Here is a 21221-nt window from a genome sequence, read left to right as displayed (position 1 = left end):
TAAAAGATGCCTGGTATTCAATATATGTCTGCAGAGTATCAGTGTGTGTGTTCTGCTTACAGCAGTTGCAGGGCGTAGAGGCCGTCAAACACCCCCTCGGGTAGGTCAGTGATCTTATTTCCATACAGCACACTGGGAAATCATAACACACACTTGCTTAAGACATGGGAAATGACAACAGGGTGGATATTTATGCACATACATGCACAAACTCGGCTTGCGGACACTTACAGGGAGTTGAGGGAGCGCAGACCCTGGAAGGCATCAGGAGCGATCTCTGAGATGTGGTTGTTGCTCAGGTCTCTGCGTTGAAAAAGAAAGCCAGTGAATTAGTCAAGGAAAATTAGGTTTTGGGGAAAAGTCCTTTTTCTGTGGGAGGTTTGACCCCACTGTCACCTGGGTGTCACCCTCATGGAAGGTGGGGTGCCTGTCGCTGGCAAGCGAGGAGGAAGCAAATGTAGTGTGAGCTGGATGAAGAGCAGTTCCAGCTCTCTCCCAGGTTTGATGGTGCGTCCCTTCAAGGGATTTTAAGAAATGGAGCAGGATAGAGTCTCGTAGCCAATCAAAACATTTACTTGTATTAATTGGCTTAACAACCGGCCCTGTGTTGTATAACGGTGAGTGTGTGCGGGTAAAAATGGGGTGCAGGGCCGAAAACTAAAGCAAAATACAGTAGACTGCCTCTGAACATAGCCGTTGTTAATAAGATCCACAGGCCTCTCCCCACAGGATAACCACTAAGCCTGTGTGTCTATGTGTTTTGTGTGTGTGTGTGTGTATGTGTGTGTGAGAGAGAGTAAATGCAACAGTAAATGAGGAACAGTGGGACAGAAAGAGAGAAAGACAGATGGAAAGAGAGAGTTAATGGAGTATGTGGACTGAGCTGCAGTCGACTGGATACCTTTGAAGGAAAACCATCATGTGGTGAAGAAGAGGGATATTTTCTCATTTGGGGGTAAAAGTTAAATAAGTACCCATTTGTCTTCTTGCAAAGGACTGAGGTTTCCTGGAAACGAAAACATGGCGAAGAAGCCAACATCTGCACTGGTGTGTGTCTGTAAACTCAGACACTGGTCTGTTTGTGTGTGTGTGTGTGTGTGTGTGTGTGCGTGCGTGCGTGAGGGCCGTTACTGCATCCCTGTCTTAAGGAGCGGTTCATTTGTAGGTCATCCAAACTGGGACAAGGTGAAGGAGAATGTGTGTGGTTGGCATTTACTGGGAGAGGAAGACACGCAGGGTCAGGAGAGGCATTGCACACATACCTCCACAAATAAACAAATACACACACACACACACACACAAACACACACACACACACACACACAAAGACCTGTATATAACATTAACTTACTTAATGGTGCTGTGTAACTATTTGCCATTAATAATATGCCAGAAAAACCTACCACTTGATATAAAAAATACAAGTGAACATCTGCAGAGTAGGCATATTCATCATGATGTATCGATGATGTCCTCACACAGTGTGCTCCGAGGGTGTTGGACAGGCTGGACCAGGGAGGTTCTCATAGCCAGCTGAATCAACAGAGGCGCTGAGGGTCAACACAGACTTGCGGCCAAGCATTGTTGTTGCTAAATGCAGAATCAGCAACGGTAGCAGGTCATGTTTGTTTGGAAGACCAAATGCACATTTTCAACCACTATATCTGTTTTTACATGTTCTCTGAAAACCACAAAAGGTTTGTATCATATTTACTAAAAAGAGGTCATCTTTTTTCGGAATAAAATTGCAAACCACTATTCTCCTGAAAACACGGTTTCTGATTCAGTTTCTGTGGGTTGAATTTAGATAGTTTCATGTAACTATATGTGGAACCCTGACATGCTTGATTTAATCCACAAGGTTTGGAGTTTTTGTGCATTCAAAGACAATGTCATTTTTTAAACATTTCTGTGAGATTATGGTCTGGGGCACTACAATGAGATGGCATTCTTTTAACAAGAGTACCGTTTTTTTGTTGTTAAATTAGCTAAATATCTATTAAATGTTAGCAAACATGATATATGAAAACCATAACTTGTTGTATCATATTCAGTAATAAGTGATGATGTTATGTTCGTCACAAAAGGACTTACAAAATTAAGATATATTAGAGTTTCATTCACCTTACTTGATGTGAAACCATAACCTGGTTAAATTGCACACACAGTGACCAAAACAAATTTTAAAACACAAATGTTTGTAGCAAATCATTTTAAAATTGAACTCATATTCAGTTTTTACATGATTCATTTGTCAACATAATATCATGAAACGAATTAATCTTAATCTCTCTTGAGTTTTGGAACTACTCTGTATTCACCTCATTTGAACTTTAAAGTGTCACTGCAGCTCGATGATAGAACAGTGATGAAGCCTTGAAGAATGGCAGAGAAACTCCCCGACCTTCCGTTTCCTCCATCTCCCTGCTGCTATGTCGGTCAGGCCTGGTGGTGTTGGAGTTATGGGTTTGGCCGACTGGTGTGTGCTGGCTGGGTGACCGGACAGCTGGCTCAACGAGTAAAAAAACACTTGACTACCAGCCAGTCACTGAGAGCCACAGAGAGCAAAGCCTCAGCCCTCATTCCAGCACACGCTCAGTCTCCTCATCATCAGCCCAGCCACAGTTTACAGTTTGCACATGAAGGTACAAAACACACACACACACAGACACACACACACACACACACACACACACACACACTGGACACAACACTAGCCAGGGGAATACCAGTGTGTGGCAATGAAACATGAGAGCTGTTATTATGCTCATGTAGCATCTGAGTGCTTGCTTTCCATGCCACCTTAAGTCTGAGAACAAGTATGTTCTCTGGGCAGACAAAATAAATACATTCTCCTTAGGAGTGGAATGGAAAGACTGCCAATTGTCGCTTCTTTTTCCAGCCCTCGACTTCGTGTTCTCGTCTGTATTATTTAGCTCTGAGGTGAGTGTACTGCTATACTTACATCCTACGCAGTTTCTTGTAGGGAGAAAAGGCTCCAGGAGGAACCGACTTAATCCCGTTCTGCTCCAGACGTCTGGAGAAAAGAGGAGAAGAGAAAAGAGGAGCGGAGATACCATCAGTTAACCAAACAATACTTTGCCATGGTAACATCGTTGAGAAATCCTCCCATTACCTCTGACCCTTGGTGATTAGCCTGATTATATTAGTGGAGATCTATTCCCCAGCTGTAACAGGTCCAGGCATGTTGGAGTCATAACATCCTCAGAACCAATAAACAGTCTGAATACTAAAGTGCTGGGGATAAGGACTGGAGGGGAAAAGGCTCCTTCTCGGTCTGTGAGGGTTTGTTAAGGCCTTCGACTAAAAGTCATATTTCTTCTTTGTATAACATTTACAGTTTCCAGCACTTATGTTCTCATATGCGATCGTGAAATCAATAATGATCTCACTTGTTCTTGTGAAATCTGTCTTTATCCTTCGGGTGTCTGCAAACTGTCCACTGAAAACTTTCAGTGAGCCTAAGAGCTGCTGAAGAAAAATGTTTGACAAAATCTCACCATCCAAAGACGTCAACGATTGAAATGAACATTCAAACAAATTGACATTTGGTCATTTGGAACGGACCAGTCACAAACTCTAATCAGTCTCAGATGGTCACAGGGAACCAGACATCACTAAACCCCATTAGTGTGGGCATGCATGTCTGTGTGTTTCTGACAGGCTGCTACTTAGGACCCAGCTCCCTGGTGTATCTGGCAGAAGGCTGTTTATCTGCAGGTCACTTCACAGCTTTTAAAACCGTCCTTAACAAGGCTTAGCAGGACCCAGAGGGAGCCAGCTGTGTGCCTGTCTGGTTGTCCCACCATGCTGCCTCCCAGCAGAGGACCTGGCTGTAGAACAGGAGGCATGGGCCTGCGCGAGGTGTGATTGTCCAGAATATATAAGATCTTTAAAGCGCTATTTGTCACCACAGAAAAATTTGAAATATAACATCTAAATCTGCAAAACTCTTTGGCAACAGAGCGCAGTTGATAGATTTAACCAGAATATGAAGATTGGGATTTCTTGGCTCACGACCATTTCCATATGATTTAATTATTCTATTAGAGACATGTCAGATTTATTACATGCCCCTTAGGCCTCCTGCATTGCTAAGTTTATGTCTATCCGTGGGTGGTAAATGTTTTGTTAGACATTTGCCACAGCCACAGGAATCTTTGCCCTTCAAAGGAGTGGTCTATACATTTATGGAGCGATATAGGAGCGTAATTGACATTCTTTGGATAGCAGTGATTCTAGACCACAGATTACTGCTGTGTGCATGCTCTCTCTGTCTCTTTTTGTCTGCCTGTCCCAATCTGTCCATGGATTTACAGCCGAGTGACAGCGTTGTGGTTCTTCTGCCCTCACCCTGCGGCAGAGTGCTGGGCCAAGTGGCTTTAGCGCCTTCTCTCATCAACCAGTCTGTGTGACTCGTCCAAACCAGTCTGGCACTCTACGTGTTGTTTTGCATGTGTTTCACGTGCTCCGACGTGTGTCATCATATAACAAAAGCCTTCGAGACAAGGACACACAATGTTTTCTGACAACTTTTTAGCCTTTGCACTGTCGCTAATCACAGATCGATATGTGCAAGCGACTTAATCCCCCAATCAACATAGGAGCTGCTTTGTCCAATTGGCATTGAAAAAAGAATCTCTCAGAGTCGCCTTCCGACGGACAATCAATGGCTCCCATCCAATTTGTCAGGTAGAACATTTGTATGTGTGTTTGTCTGTGAGCTGGTGTTTGTGTCAGCCCAATCAATGGTCCTCATCCTTTTCATTAGGGTCTGAGCATGTTTTTCATTAAGGGGAAACACATTACGCCTTTGGGTATTCAGCCAGTGTGTACATTAGTCAGAAATGGATGGCAGGACCGCAGCAGCAGATGAAAGACGGGGGGGGGGGGGATTTTTATGGCTGAGTTCAGTCATTGCAGACAGAGACTATGGTGCACTGCATAGTAATCTGTTGTGGTAGTGTTTAGGCTAACTGGGCCTGGTCTCACAAGAGAGGAGTAGAGAAACCCGCTCACATCCCCAAAGCCATAAACACAACACTGGCATTCATTAGGGGAGAGCAGGGCAAGGAGGTTGCAGTTCTCAGATTTGTACATAATGAGAGCAGCATGTGTGTATGTTTGAGTGTGTGTGTGTGCGTGTGTGTGTGCGTGTGTGTGTATGTGTGTGTGTGTGTTTGTGTGCGTGCGTTTCAGAGTGCCTCATTAACAAGGCATTAGGCTGGCCTTGATACCCAGCAGCCCGCCTTGCTGTAATTGAAACTGATTTTATAATGAACTTCAAGCACAGATCAAACCTGCAGCACCAAATTACTGAGCGGAGCTCCCCCATCCCTTGTTACTCCTTCACTGCTGAGCTGCCTCCTCAAAGCCAGGAAAAAAATCAAGAGAGGAGGAGAAAGAGCATTGTGGGAATATAACTTGTAAGGTAAGGCTCTGATGGGCAGGGCAGCAGGAATGTGCATGATATCAGCCAGTGTTTCACCCCAGTCTTGTAAACGATGAGTTAGATCGTAGTAAGTTTATTAGCGGGACACAGTTAAGCACCAATTAGATGTGAAGGGCAGGGAGACTTTGAAAATGTCTTTACTCATCTGCTGTGCAGCGAGAATCTACTGTCTATAAAACATGTGCATGGTAGAGATATGTTGCCTCCCTGTTCTCCCATTACTGCTGCTCGCTGGTTATTGGGCTCATAGATCATATCACTCTACGAGATATTCCACTTGTGGAACATTACAACTGCAGGGCATGCAGACGAGGTGGCAAAACATGCCAAACACGCTGTGAGCCTGAATAATTAGCATCACTAAAGTCAATATGCAGCATGTGAGACCTTTAAATTATTTCAAATATCAAAATATTTCGGGGGGTGGGGGTTGTCATTCAATTAGACAAGAACACACAGAAGTGTGGACCGCACATCCAAATTAGGAAATTGAGCACACCACAGCAGTAGAAATGGGTCAGGGTTGTTGGGGAACATGGGATCTGTGACTTCCATATAACTGGGTATTTATAAACAGACCCCATGGGGAAGAGGAGACCTAGAAACTTGCTGTGTCCTCCTAACTACACACATGCTCCTTGGAAGAACATGCTACACAACTGCTAGCTTTCTCCCTTCATCCTCCTTTTTTTCTCACCCTGCATGAATCACAGCGTTGCTGTCCCATTTCATGGAGACTTCTGCCAGGAGGCATTACATCTCTGATAAAGAGAGTAAAAGCACTACCTTAAAAAGTCTAGCCGTGCATTCCCAGGAATTACGGTAGGCTGATAGCATGTGGGCCGTAAACAGTTAATGCCCAGACAGATGTTGGAAGACTGATAAACTGAAGGAGGGATGTCAGTGAAGCACTTGCATGTGGTTCACAGCCATCTGAGCTGATAAGAGCAAGCTGTCTAAAGTCTGTTCTAAGTCAGCCCAGCTCTCTTAGTGGACAGCAAATGGATGGATGTCTTGCTGCCGGATGATGCATGGTGAGAGAAGCAAGCTACAACAGCGTATGTATATAAAACATGCATGCTTAAATCCTCTCAGCCTTATTAAACCCCGGCATGAGCGTACACATACAGATACATATGTAAATACATACACATTTGTAAAGCGCACACTCAAACAAATGCCCGGCAGTGCCATGCTTTAAAAAACAATGCAGCTGTTGATGTCCATGCATCTCTTTCCGTAAGGTCTGCTACAGATTACACTCTAAGCTTCCTAAATATGACAGATCCAAACATCTAGTTCTGAGGGTCATCTTCTGTACCAAATATGACCAAAATCAGATGTACACTGAGCTGATCATGGTTAATAGAATTATGTAAATGTTGACTGTGGAAAAAAGTATTACTTTTGCATTTAAAATAATTTAAAATAATCCTTCTCTTTTTAGTTGGATTTCATTGATGTTTTTTTTAACTGGGGTGACACTGTTAAACTGCAGAAAACAGGTATTGTGCTTACATCTCAGCCATGGTGTCGGGTAGGTTGGCTGGGATGGCAGTCAGACCTTTCCCTCTACAGTCCACGATGTTGTTGCTGCAGGTGCACATGGCAGGACAAGAGCCCACACCAATGCTGCATGGCTGAAGGCTGGAGGATTCCTGGTGACCTGGAGAGACAAGTCCGAGAGCAAAAAGAAACTAGAGAGGTCAAAAAGGAGGAACATATGAGTAGAGAGGAATATGCAGCTCCTACAGGTGTGTGAGCGCAGGCGGATTCGGCTGGTTTCAATGAGAGCAGCACGAATCTCAGCGGGATTATATTGGGAGATTGTTTGCAGGAGGATTTGTGCGCTGACATGGAGCAGCTCCTGCACTCATGGGGAGCTCAAGCTCTTCTGTTGCTGTTCATGTCATCAACCCTTTGTGCTCTATGAACTGAATTGCAAATGAACAAACATTCCCAGGGATGTTTTGACATTGAGAAAAAGATATGAAACTATATGACTTTATTTTTAAAAAAACGTACATCCTTGAGAATCAATGGGCAAGAAACTAGGTTATCTATCAAAGGAGTGCCACAGTATATTGAGAGGAGAAGAAAGACATGAATAATAGAGTTGGAGCGGCGATTGAAGGCCTCCCAATAACATCCATTGATCTCCCTGCAAATTTTCCTCCTGAGTCTGCTTTCTCCGGGTGGAATTGATGCCATTCTGCACATTCAGCCGTTACAACCCCCCCACCTCTTCACTTCCATTTGTTCTAAAACACTTCAACTTTCAATTTGCATACACAGCACACAACCCATCGGGCTGTCTCTAGATACCTGTTCAAATAGCTGCGGCACTGTCAACGATATGGTGAAGAGCCTGCACTGCCAGTTCAGCGTGTGTGTTGTGTGTGTTGTGTGTGTGTGTGTGTGTGTGTGTGTGTGTAAACGTGTGTGTATGTAAGCCTAACCCAGATAAAATGAATAAAACAGACTTTTAAATGGCCTCATTTACACAGCATTACTAATTTGAGTTTCAAACCATGAATATTTGATTACCTTCCTATCTATCGCTCAGCTTGTGTGGAACATGTTGGCAAGAGGGATTGAAGTGGGGATAGATATTCAGGGAGAGGAAAACAGAGTGAGCGATGGTGAAAGTCAGTGACAGTAAATTCAGTGCTAAAAACTCCACTCTCCATTAAATTACTGGCTCTAGCTCTTGGACTATTAACTAATGACTAATGTATAAGGTCAGATCTAATTCATCTGGACAAATCATAATCAATTACCTTAAAGAACGAGACGCTTTGACAGATCTGGGAATCAGGTAAACACAACAAATAGCATCAAGAGCGTGAATCAACCCTCCCACAGTCGCTCAACCCACGTGATCCTCAGATCCCTGTGATCTGGGATGGCAGAGCTTTGACAGATCTGGGATCAGGTGTAGGGCAGAGAAGAACTCCCTTCTGATCTAACATGGCATATTTGACAGGCCTGGGATCAGGGAGAGTGCAGTGCACAGCTGCACGGCCTTAACAATGACAGCTCCCTGACAGGTATACTTGAGGTGAGTCTGTTTGATGTACGCTCGTCCCCTGTTCATCCTTGTGCTGTTTTCCCCATTATCTCTTTCCTATCCGCCGTCTCTTCCACTGTATTCCCGTCCCATTTCCTTGGTTTTATTTGCTTCCACCTTTCACTCCCCCCTCCTCCAGCTTTCGGCTCTCCCTCACTGCGCTTAACGTCCTCATTTTCTTCACTCCTATAACTCTGCCAATGACGGTCACCACAACTCATTACCTGCTATCCATTTGCTCGCAAGACTTTACATTTAACCTCCCTCCACCTCATTTCTCTCATCATTTCCAAAATGTTATGATTCTTTCCATTTGTCCTTTTTCCTAAAATTCCCTTTCAGCACAACAGTTGGGTTCAGCGGTTCTCTCATATTTTTCCCTCTTTATACACTATTTTCTTCCCGGTTTCCCACTACAGGAGTTGTATTTTCTTCCACCCCTCAAGCAATTCCTTACTCATTGCTCAGTTCAGACACAATATTTTTATACCATTTATTAGTCCCTGGGAGCAGTAATTCAGCACAATAGTAAATTTTATGTCATGGCAGCTTCTGAATTGTAGTTACTTTAATGATCAAGAGGGTTTAATCTAACTGTTTTGCTCGATAAAATCACAGCGAAGGCCATCCAGACAAACTTAATACCCTCTAATCTAAACTAAAAACAGAGGATTATGAGTAATTAGGATGAAAATGGATTGGCAGTGATATTTGGCCCATCGTGTTTTTACTGGTTTTCTTAAAGAGATACATCATTTCTCCAAGATTTTAAGTGTTCTTGCAGTAAAACCTTCATATTTTTTCCCTAAACAGGATCCTTTGGTGTTAAAAAAAGCTCAGAAATGGCATCTGGTTACAGTAAGTGAAGAGAAGCGAAAACACAAATGAGCTGCTGGTCATGCACCATAACCCAACTGAAAAATGAAAGTTAAAGCGTTTGCTCTGCAAATGTTATTTTTTAAATAAAATGTTTACACAGATTTTGTATTTTGTTCTGCTTTTGGCTACTTTTTAATCATTAAGTATAAATATAGTGTACGAATGCATTGCTTAAAACTAAAACAAATAGTGAGCCTTTCAACTTTAATGCGATTTTGCAAATTGATGAGAAAAGACTGCCTGGAACAATATGATGTTATTCCTCAAAGTGAAGCAGTACATTTATTACTTTGCTCATTACCAACTTTGCAATATTGTGACGCTAAATACTGGGAGTAAAAGTCAGTGAACCAAGATGCCGAGAGCCATGAAGAACTTTATCATATTTTGCAATAACTACCAACACACTGGACCCCATTTTCCTTCTCCTGCCTCTCACAACAAGAACATGCCTCTCTTTTCCCTCTTCCTCTCTTCCAACAGAGCGCCACCCCGCCCAAAAATCCCCCGCAGGTGGCCTGGCCTGGTCACATCACAAACTACATACACAAGTATACAGCATGTGTGTGCCAGCGAGCCAGTCCCTAATGAGTCCTTCACTGGGAGTTCAACTTCTGGTCAGTCATCCATTGAAGAAGAAACTGTGTGTGTTTGTGTGAATGAATGACTGTGTGTTTATGCACAGAGAAGCATAAATAGATTTTGTTTTTATCCTGTTTGTCTTGTCCATAATATATAAATGTTCATTTGCTAATACGCCTTAGAGAGAACCAATCAATCTACCACAGATAGTAGTAGAAGTAAACAACACCCCAACACCCCAATAAAATGCTCACATGATGGAGGCTAATATCAGCAGATGACAGTACCTGGAACTCCCTAAAACCTCAACTTTCTGTATCGTATTCCTTACCGGACACAAAGTTTTCCCTGGCAACCATTACTCCCCCTTCCTATCTGGAATCTTTACACTCCCACGCTTTAAGTTTCTTTCCCTGGACGATGAATAGTTAATGATCTGTGCTGTTATGCCGTATGGCCGCGTAAAAATTACAAACCCACAAATACACACAAACGTAGACACAAAACATCCTCACAGCTGGTGTTGAGAGTGAGATGGCCTTGTGGGGAGTGGAGGTTCTCATGCTGTTTTTCTATTGTACTGATATGATAACCCCATCACACATTCCTCTCTCTCTCTCTCTCTCTCTCTCTCTCTCTCTTTCACACACACACACACACACACACACACGCACACACACACACGCACACAGCAAGAGAGAAAGTTAAAAGCCCAATAATCCTGTGCGAGGAGGGGAGAGGCCATGAATAATTACAACTGAGGAGAGGGCTACTCCTGTCAGAGGGGGCAGCCTTTGGTCCAGCTGTGTGTTTTATATATGTGTCATGACATTTTCCTGCCATCTCCTGAAAGCTGGAGACACATGAAAGGGCCAAAGGAGAGCAGTGAGGTTGCTCGAGGGCAGAGGAGCTGTCAGGTGGCTGCCAGGAGAATTCGGACACAGAAACACAGCGGGAGTGGAGGGGATGAAAAAATACATGTTCGGTTGGACAGGGAGTTTGGTACAGGGGGTACCAAAAAAAGATTGCGCTTGCATCCATTTTTAGGATGCTCTAAAACTAACTTACCCTATCCACTGAACATGTAAATAACGTAATAGACCATAGACAGTATGATATGCAATAGTCTTGTGGTATCAATTCTGACGTTTAGTGGAAGTAACTACACAAGTCTTACCTGAGCAGCTGAATTCGTGTTTCTGTACCTCTGCCACATTGAGTCCTTTGAGCTCAGAAGGGCCAGTACACTGGGTGAATAGACCAATTGTAGGCCTCTGTCTGAGCCACTGGGCCAACCAGGCTAAGTGACAGTCACAGTTCAGATTGTTGGAGTGGAGACGGCTGTAAAAAGAGAGAAACAATTGCATGCATTAAAAGATCTTCTCTGCCCTTTTTGCTACCTAAAATACCACCAGCTGAGGACACACATAGCGTCACAAGTATCTATTTCTTTTCACATTCCATCCCTGTGGCCAAAAACACAAAATGATACACTACATGGATGATTGTAAATGGCACATTTGGAGACAAGAGGAACACTAAAGAGGTGTTTTCTAAACCCAATGCTCCCAACATGGCATTCCTGGAATGCTGTTCCTGTCCAGAATAACTCTTGCTGTTGTGCGGTGGACCTCTGGAGCACGTATGCTTACTTGCACATAGGACACACAAATAGAAAAGCTATTTAATATAACGCCACTGTGAGCGAGGAAGCCCAAAAAACCACCACAAGAGCAACAGGGTCAAGGCTCTGAGAATTTTCAGCATAATGGTTTTAATTTGTACAGAATTTCAGTTTTAGTAATCATATACACTGCACAATACACAATAGGCTTCTGGGGCTATTTACAGGGCCAGTTGTGTGTGTGTTTAGACGGAGGGGATAATGGCCCCTGGCATTACTACAGACCCTTCTGTGGTTATGGCTGCCCCCTAACATGGCCTGGAATGACAGAACCTATCTACTCCCATTGAGATCATTTGGGATTTCAGCACTTTCTCTGTGCCTACATGCAAATGAGATATAGTATTATTTTATATCCAGGTAGAGAGCATTGTGGTGGGATAGGTGTGACTCACAAGGTTCGTAGCTTGGGCATGTGGTTGAAGCTGGAGACAGGTATGCTGCTGATGTTGTTGTTGTTCAGCGTTCTGTGAAAACAAAAGAGCTAACAAAGTCACATCCTCAGTGAAGGGGAGACATTTTATATTTATACTTCAAAAAGTGTCCGCTTCCGTTACATCTTTTTAAATCCATCCCAGCCCCCCGGCCCCCTCTCTCTTTTCTCGCAGTCTCTCTTTGTGGCATCCCACTGGGACTATAACACCTCATTCCACGCAGATGGGAAGCCCTCGCACCTCCCACGCACACATACAGTCTTGCATGAAAATATACACAAATGCATGCGCATACAAGCATGATCACAACCACCCCAACTAGTAGTTGGAGAAACACACAATGCACACGCACGCACCCACACACCGTCGAACCCTGGGCATCAGCTGCAGTGGGAGAATCAGGTCATTTCAATCAGCCTAATAACCCTTCACCATATTTCAAGCTGCTCCCCCTTTGAACACAACCTGTCCTCCTCCCCCATAAAACCTATACATTCAGACCCCACCCAAAACAACCCCCCCATCCTCCCTTACACCCTTATGACAAACCTATCACTACATCTGCAATCCATCCACGCCATGAAAGCAGCCTTTAATGTTTTTTTGTTGTCTCTCCACCCCCTAAAATCTCCCACAAACACCCACGCACGACGCAGTCTTTAACTATAAGAATAACTATCCTGTCAAAGTGCCTTTGTCCCAAAGACTGCACAGTTAGTCTACATTGTTTCAGGTGGAGAGCTCTAACAGAGGCCTCTGATTATGATTTTTGACAAGGGGTGATTAATTGAATGTTTAAAAACTGCATAACATGGTCACCACTGTGCCCGGGGTGGAATGCTCACTTGAATGGGATTTTTGATCAAGACGGTTGGAACTCCCTTGTCAGATGGCCCGCCCAGGGCTGGATAGGGTGTAGATGGAGGTGGAGGAGTGGGTTGGGGGGTAGGGAGGGGGGTGTTAATGTGATGGAGGGGAACGTTGCTGTCAACTGAGTGGAACAATGAGTTAATGGAGCTTGGTCTCCATGATGCAGGCCCCCTCACAAGGCCCAATGGGAGTATTTTGGCATAATAACTAAGGCCGTACTAATTAAAGGTCTGTGCCATGTGTATATATTAGTTATGATAATCAGCAGGGGAAAACAATGTCTTCATTTAACTTAGTGCTTTAATGGAATGAGTCAAGGTGAGGCTGGATGACTTATCAGTTCAGATACTTACAGCACTTCCAAGCCTCTCAGAGCTCTGAAGGCTCCATCCTCGATGCAGCTGATGTGGTTTTTATCCAGCTGACTGCAGAGCACACAGGAGAGAGAGAGGCTTTGTTACATTACACATACACAATAGTCCCGTCTCCCTGTGGGGTAGTTGTGATTATACAGTAAAGAGTACAATGACTATGCTAAATCAATACTGGTTTAGTCACCCCAGGTTATGTAACCCCCAAGAAGAGAAGGGAAACTTCAATGATTGTTTATCTGCATCGATACGCCTCATAAACCTGTGTGTGCGTGTTTGAATGTGCATGTAATCTGGTGAAGATGTAAATCACTGTTGCTACGAGCCATCTTTGGGGAGCTGCGTGTGTGTGTGAGGTGGTTAGTCTACTCAGTCAGAGTCAATCCACTGATAATTCACACACACACACCAACACACACACACATGCACACACACACACACACATAGCAGATTAACATTAATTTAGCCACATAAAAAAAAAAGCTATTTGCTGACATTTACTAAACCAATACTTTATCAATAATAAACATAACCATTAGTTTCAGGGAAATACTCACAGGTTTTTGATGTCCGTAGCTCCTCTGAAGGCTTTTCTGGGGATGGACTGGATGAAGTTCTCGCTCAGATCTCTGCAGAGACAGTAGGTTGGCATTAGTTCCACATAGCATACACTTGACGATGGCTTTGTTTTTATATTTTTTTGTGTGGTCTTTAAAAAACTGGAATACAATTCTTTTTTGGAAGGATTATTTACACAAATTCCTCTGTAAATGTTTGACTCTCAGTGTTTAAAGCATACTTTTCAACCAGCAGAATTCACACTCTTCAGCGTCACTCCCTCTTTTACCAAACTAATTGGTGCAAAACGGAGAGCTACGGTACATTTTTATTTTCTTTCCAATGTGTGCCAACACACCTTATTTGGTCATGCATGGAGCACTATACTCACAATGGAGTGGGTATTTTATAGTAGCTGTATTATTCAGTGTTCTTTCATGCTATATTGTGTTCTCTGTGCCTTGACCATGCTCTGAAGTGAGATGCCCAACTCGCTGCCTGCACTACAGCAATGCAGCAACCAATGAGGGGTCCTCGCTGATCCTGTTGGGTGGATTCATTAGGACGATGTGGCACAGAGAACGTTATCTTTTGCTATTAGGCTGTGTGTGTGTCCAGCGCTTAGCGGTGGATACAAATTAGACATTTGAAAAGTGTATGTGTGTGGAAAGTAAAAGAGTGAGAAAGGGGAGGGTCAGAGAGTAAAGGAGGGAAAGAGAGTGAGTGAAACACAAGTAGCCATAGTTTTAATTAGCAGATTCTTTTGTCTGCCGTTTAAATAGTGAGCTAACCTCATTCAGAAGGGCTCTGCCCCTTTTACACACACACACACACACACACACACACACACACACACACACACAAACAAGGCGAGGGCTCCCACAGCTCAGATAGACGTAAACAGAGTACTTATGGTTGGCCATAGAAAGGCTGAAGTACAACACCACAATCTATAAAAGTACACAACACAACTGTTCTACATGGGACTGATGACTTCTACTTATTAAATGATAATGCACACCACATTAGGCATTCCCATGATGGACACAACAAGTATCCACACTTAATAAAACCCTATGGGGGTAATGTTAAAATGTGTTGCCAGACTTCAGCGACACATTGGTCTCACACAATGTCCCCACCGGGTCATAATTCCCAGAACCTTTCTCAGAATGAATATTGTATACACGTTATCCATCCATCCATTATCAGCCGCTTATCCGGGGTCGGGTCGCGGTGGCAGCAGGTTCAGCAAGCCGACCCAGGCTTCCCTCTCACCCGCAACACTTTCCAGCTCATTCTGGGGGATCCCAAGGCGTTCCAAGGCCAGCCGGGAGATATAATCCCTCCAGCGTGTCCTCGGTCTTCCCCGGGGCCTTCTACCAGTTGGACGTGCCCGGAAAACCTCTAATGGGAGGCGTCCAGGAGGCATCCTGACTAGATGCCCGAACCACCTCAGCTGACTCCTTTCGACACGAAGGAGCAGCGACTCAACTCCAAGCTCCCCCCTGATGTCCGAGATCCTTACCCTATCTCTAAGGCTGAGCCCGGCCACCCTACGGAGGAAGCTCATTTCGGCCGCTTCTATCCGAGATCTCTTTCTTTCGGTCACGACCCAGAGTTCGTGACCATAGGTGAGGGTTGGAACGTAGACCGACCAGTAAATGGAGAGCTTTGCCTTCCGGCTCAGCTCCCTTTTCACCAAGACGGACCGGTACAGCGCCTGTTTTACTGCTGCAGCCGCACCGATCCGCCTGTCGATCTCCCGCTCCACCTTACCCTCACTCGTGAACAAGACCCCGAGATACTTGAACTCCTTCGCTTGGGGTAGGCAGTTTGTCCCCACCTGGAGGGAGTAATCCGCCGGTTTCCGGCAGAGCACCATGGCCTCAGATTTGGAGGTGCTAACTCTCATCCCTGCCGCTTCGCACTTGGCAGCAAAACGCCCCAGTGAATGCTGGAGGTCACGGTCCGAGGAGGCAAACAGGACCACATCATTCGCGAACAGCAGAGAGGCGATCCCGAGACTCCCGAACCGGATCCTCTCCGCCCCCTGGCTGCGCCTAGATATCCTGTCCATGAAGGTCACGAATAGAACCGGTGATAAAGGGCAGCCCTGGTGGAGGCCAACACCCACCGACTTACTACCAAGGATACGAACACAGCTCCTACTGCAGGCGTACAGAGACCGGATGGCCCGTGCCAACGGGTCCGGCACCCCATACTCCCGCAGCACCCCCCACAAAAACCCCCGCGGGACTCGGTCGAAAGCCTTCTCCAGGTCTACAAAGCACATGTAAATTGGTTGGGCAAACTCCCAGGACCCCCTCCAGTAATCTTGCAAGGGTAAAGAGCTGGTCCACTGTTCCACGACCGGGACGGAATCTGCACTGTTCGTCTTGAATCCGAGGTTCGACAAGCGGTCAGAGCCTCCTTTTCAGCACCCTGGCATAAGCTTTTCTCGGGAGGCTGAGCAGTGTGATACCACGATAGTTCGAGCACACTCTCCGGCCCCCCTTCTTGAAGATGGGAACCACCACCCCGGTCTGCCAGTCCATGGGCACTGTTCCCGACCCCCATGCGACACCGAAAAGGCGTGTCAATCAAGACAGCCCAACAATGTCCAGCGCTTTTAGCATCTCAGGGCGGATCTCATCCACCCCTGGCGCCTTGCCACCAAGGAGCTTTTTGACTACCTTAGCGACCTCTGGCAGGGATAGGGTGAATCCACCACAAAGTCTTCCGGCGCTGCCCCCTCTCCGGGGTACATGTTGGGTTTAGGAGTTCCTCAAAGTTCTCTTTCCACCGCCCGACGATGTCCCCAGTCCGGGTCAGCAGTTCCACCCCCCCCCCCCCCCCCCCCCCCCTGCTGAGAACAACCTGGGGTAGACCCTGCTTTCCCTTCCTGAGCCGTCGGATGGTTTGCCAGAACTTCCTTGAGGCCAACCGAAAGTCCTTCTCCATGGCCACCCCGAACTCCTCCCATGCCCGAGTTTTAGCCTCCGCGACCATCGCAGCTGCAGCCCTTCTGGCCCGCCGGTACCCGTCAGCTGCTTCAGGAGGCCCGAAAGGCCTCCTTCTTCAGTTTGACGGCTTCCCTCACCCCCGGTGTCCACCACCGGGTTCTCGGGTTGCCGCCACAACAGGCACCGATGACCTTCCGGCCACAGCCCCGAGCAGCCGCGTCCACAATAGAGGCTTTGAACAAGGTCCACTGGGATTCCATGTCCCCAGCCTCCCTCGGGATTTGTGAGAAGTTCTTCCGGAGGTGGGAGTTGAAGACCTCCTGGACAGGATCCTCTGCCAGACGTTCCCAGTTCACCCTCACTATACGTTTGGGCTTGCCATGTCTTTCTAGCCGAGTCCCCCGCAATCTGATCCAACTCACCACCAGGTGGTGATCAGTTGACAGCTCTGCTCCTCTCTTCACCCGAGTGTCCAAGACATATGGCCGCAGATCAGATGATACGATTACAAAGTCGATCATTGATCTCCGGCCTAAGGTGTTCTGGTACCAGGTACATTTATGAGCCACCTTATGTTCGAACATGGTGTTCGTTATGGACAAACTGTGGCTAGCACAGAAGTCCAACAACAAAACACCATTCGCGTTCAGATCGGGCAAGCCGTTCCTCACAATCACGCCCGCCAGGTTTCTCTGTCATTGCCCACGTGAGCGTTGAAGTCTCCCAGGAGAACTATGGAGTCGGCAGGCGGCGCCCTTTCCAGGACCTCTCCCACCGACTCCAAGAAGGCCGGATACTCCGAAATGCTGTTCAGTGCATAAGCACAAACAACAGTCAGAGCCTTACTCCCCGCAACCCGTAGGCGCAGGGAGGCGATCCTCTCGTTCCCCGGGGAAAACTCCAACACAGCGGCGCTCAGCCGGGGGCTCGTGAGTATCCCCACTCCCGCCCGGCGCCTCTCACCCTGGGCAACTCCAGAAAAGGACAAAGTCCAACCCTTCTCCAGGAGCTTGGTTCCAGAGCCCATGCTGTGCGTGGAGGTGAGCCCAACTATATCTAGCTGGTACCGCTCCACCTCCTGCACCAGCTCCGGCTCTTTCCCCGCTAGTGAGGTGACGTTCCACGTCCCTAGAGCTAGTCTATGCTGCCGGCGATCGGCCCGCCCAGGTCTCCCGCCTGGCTCGCCGCCCGGTCTACATAGCACCCGACCCCGATAATTCTCCCTGCGGGTGGTAGGTCCACAGGGTGACTGCTGCTCCACGCTGTTTTTTCAGGCTGAGACCGACCGGGCCCCATGGGCGAAATCCCCGGCCACCAGACGCTCGCCGACGAGCTCCCCTCCTGGGTCTGGCTCCGGGAGGGTGCCCCGGTTTCCCTTGTCCAGGCAAGGTAGCTTCAGACCGTGGGCTGCAATTGATCAGGGTTTTTTTGAACCGCTCTTAGTCTGGGCTCTCCCCCGAGACCTGTTTGCCTTGGGAGACCCTACCAGGGGCTGATGCCCCGGACAACATAGCTCCCAGGATCACTGAGCCACTCAAACTCCTCCACCACGTTAAGGTGGCGATTCATAGGAGGAGGTTTAAATAACGTATACACGTTATTTAAACAGAATATAAAAGAGGGAAGCAAAACACAGGACAGCCATTGTGTTGTGCAATCTATCTAATGAATAGGTGGTTTGCCTTTTACGGTGCAGCAGAAATTAAAACAGCCCTCTTCAGGCCAAATACACCACAATCAGAAATGGAATTTGTGTGTTTGCTTTTTGGTTGTTTGAATATATTAAATTCAAGGCAACTGTTGAACTTTGAATAAAACCAAATGAGACATTTTGCTTAACCATGCACAGTTCAGTATGTGACGGAACATGAACGCATGTCCACAGTGAAAGTACAATAGAGATCAAGCTGCAAATTGGCGTTTGACTGAAACTTGTTGGGTATTGCGCCATCTCGAGTCTCACCCCATCAGAAGATGGCTGTGTATTTAACATGACATACCCCATGGGAATGGCCATTAAATGTGTAGCTTTATACGTTGGATAAAGCAACAAATAATATGTCATCACATTTATAGTAAAGACAACAGCTTTATCTGGCTGTCAACTGCGACGTGCATGTACGGATGTGCAGATGAAACACACACGACGCCGGACTGTCTGAGGTTCAGCGTTATTTCATTTGCAGATCTGCATAACATCTGCTGTCACAGATGTATTCCGGCAACACAGTCAGCAGGCAATTACTCAACAATTATCCATCTATTCTAACAGTCTGCCATATTTTGCAGAATCATATCAAGAACATCAAGCCGCCTTCATGTCTCCTAAGTTGCAAACATGGCAGCTAGACTAGAAGTACAGAGTTGAAAGCTGAGTCAGTCTGGTACCCGGGCAATATTGGTGCCTCTTATCAAAGCGGCTCCATGCCTGAGGAATGCTTTTGGTCAACCTGGAACCCTGCACTCTATCTGATGACTAATCAGTCCTCTCACCTTCTTCTCACCTTCCTGCAACAAACACACACACACACACACACACACACACACACAGAGATGCGTTGGTGCTGTACTGACACACAGTTACGGACTTCTCCTTATGTCTTTTCTGTGTGTGTTTGACTGTGTGTGTTCTCTCCTGGGTTCAAAACAGAAATGATAACCGATTGCTGTGCTGGGACAGCAATGTTGGAGCGCCAGAGGCTACGGTGGCTGTCAGGAGAGGAAGAATCAGAAAGATGGCGACAGGCACGAGAAGCTGGAAAAACAAGACGGCTTTGACAATATGAATAGAATGCTACGTGTGTAAGTAGTAAAACGAAAGCTCGAGGGTGGAATCCCCACACTAAAACCCCCATAATCCTATTAGCACGCTATAACACGATTGGCTGGAGTGATCTATATTGCTCCCACTTATGGTGCTGTTGGATTGGATTAGATGCTGAGGTTGTGGGAGGTCGCTTTATAACTGTATGTCTCATCTGGGACAATGTGTGGCCAAAAAAAAGCGCCATGACAACCTTAAATGATGCTATCCATCGTGCCAGAAAGTCTGCCTTTCCCTCATTTACTTATATTGCCTTTCTCCCTCTGCCTGGTTCTTTCTCTCCTCTGTAACATATAACACAATAATCACAGTGGTCATGGTTTGGAGTCTGCAGTCTTCTGTGTACTTTAAGGATTTATCTACATGTTCAACTCCAAAGGGAGCAAGAGCAATATTAAATTTAGCAACGCTACAGTTCTATATTTACACATTCTTAAAACTGCAAACAGGACATTTCTGTGGGAGACCATGCTGTATTTTACATAGTCTGTGGTTGCCCCTCAGTGGTGTTTTCTAAGCTCAGCCCTGACTGTGTTGGCTCCGAGATAATTGACATTTCTGATTAGTTTGGATGCAGATTTACAGGGAAGCCTCAAAAACAGACATGATTATGTGAGAACAGTCACCGCAAAGAGGGATATTGGACACCAAGATCTCCATCACTAAGTCATAACAGTAAATCAAATGTAGCCATTCAGCAAATACCACCACAGTAGTTAACAATCAAACTGATAGGCAGGAAATTACAGTTTGTCCTTTTATTTCTCCATCAAATCATTCTGCATTTGAGTGTCTGGCCAATACACACCTTCTCAAATGTGCATATGTGTGTTGCACCAGGCTTAACTAACCTCAAGTTCATTAGATCTAGCAGGATCAGAGGGCAGACAAAGTTAAGTATCAGAAGTAGGGCCACGGGACCAAACCTCCAGGGTTAACTCCACTTGCACATCTCCGTTCAGGCTAAAAGGATTCATGGAAACCCTCAGAGCCATGCCGTGCACTCTTCACTGCACTACAATGCTATGAAGACCACCCGGAGGCATGGCTGTGGCATCCAGCCCCAGTCCAGGCCCCCACGCCTCTCACAGAGTGCTGTAATGATGTCAGACCTGCAACGTTTTTGTTTCCTGCACACAGCATGGCCGCCAGTCCTTTTTCATCACAGGTGTGTGAATCGCTGCCTGAGTGAGCGAGAGTGTGGATAAGTTGGTGTTCAAACGGCCTAGACCTGGTATAGATTTGGCTTAATGCACTACATACCTCGAAGCGGGAAGTTAGTTCATTAATATAGCCTGGCTCTCTTTAGGTGACGTTGGTCACAGTTCATTACCATTGTAGCCCTAATGATGAGGTAACACATGTTTTCAGGTGTGTCCTCACTGAATGAACTACGGCCCCTGATGTGCTGCAGTCAGGATTTTTAAGGTTTCCCTTCTGCAAACAATGGTATCATTTAATCAGTGAAAAGTGCTCTGACAATAAACTCAGCTACCGATATGCCTATTTA

At 46.0% G+C, this 21221-nt stretch overlaps 1 protein-coding gene across 2 annotated transcripts in view; it reads right to left on the bottom strand.

Annotated features, from left to right (window-relative positions):
- slit1a (slit homolog 1a (Drosophila)) overlaps positions 1-21221 on the bottom strand; it is an 85884-nt gene that overhangs the window by 23098 nt on the left and 41565 nt on the right. For both annotated transcript variants that reach the window (XM_034551791.1, XM_034551792.1), the window contains exons 5-12: positions 13921-13992; positions 13346-13417; positions 12084-12155; positions 11182-11345; positions 6992-7139; positions 2966-3037; positions 232-303; positions 61-132 (exon numbers count right to left, since the gene is read on the bottom strand). In XM_034551791.1, coding sequence (XP_034407682.1) covers positions 61-132; positions 232-303; positions 2966-3037; positions 6992-7139; positions 11182-11345; positions 12084-12155; positions 13346-13417; positions 13921-13992 — 744 coding nt within the window. The remainder of the gene's footprint in view (positions 1-60; positions 133-231; positions 304-2965; positions 3038-6991; positions 7140-11181; positions 11346-12083; positions 12156-13345; positions 13418-13920; positions 13993-21221) is intronic.

Source organism: Cyclopterus lumpus, chromosome 15, assembly GCF_009769545.1.
Source record: "Cyclopterus lumpus isolate fCycLum1 chromosome 15, fCycLum1.pri, whole genome shotgun sequence".
Lineage (NCBI taxonomy): Eukaryota > Metazoa > Chordata > Actinopteri > Perciformes > Cyclopteridae > Cyclopterus > Cyclopterus lumpus.
This window is presented reverse-complemented; position numbering and strand designations above follow the sequence as displayed.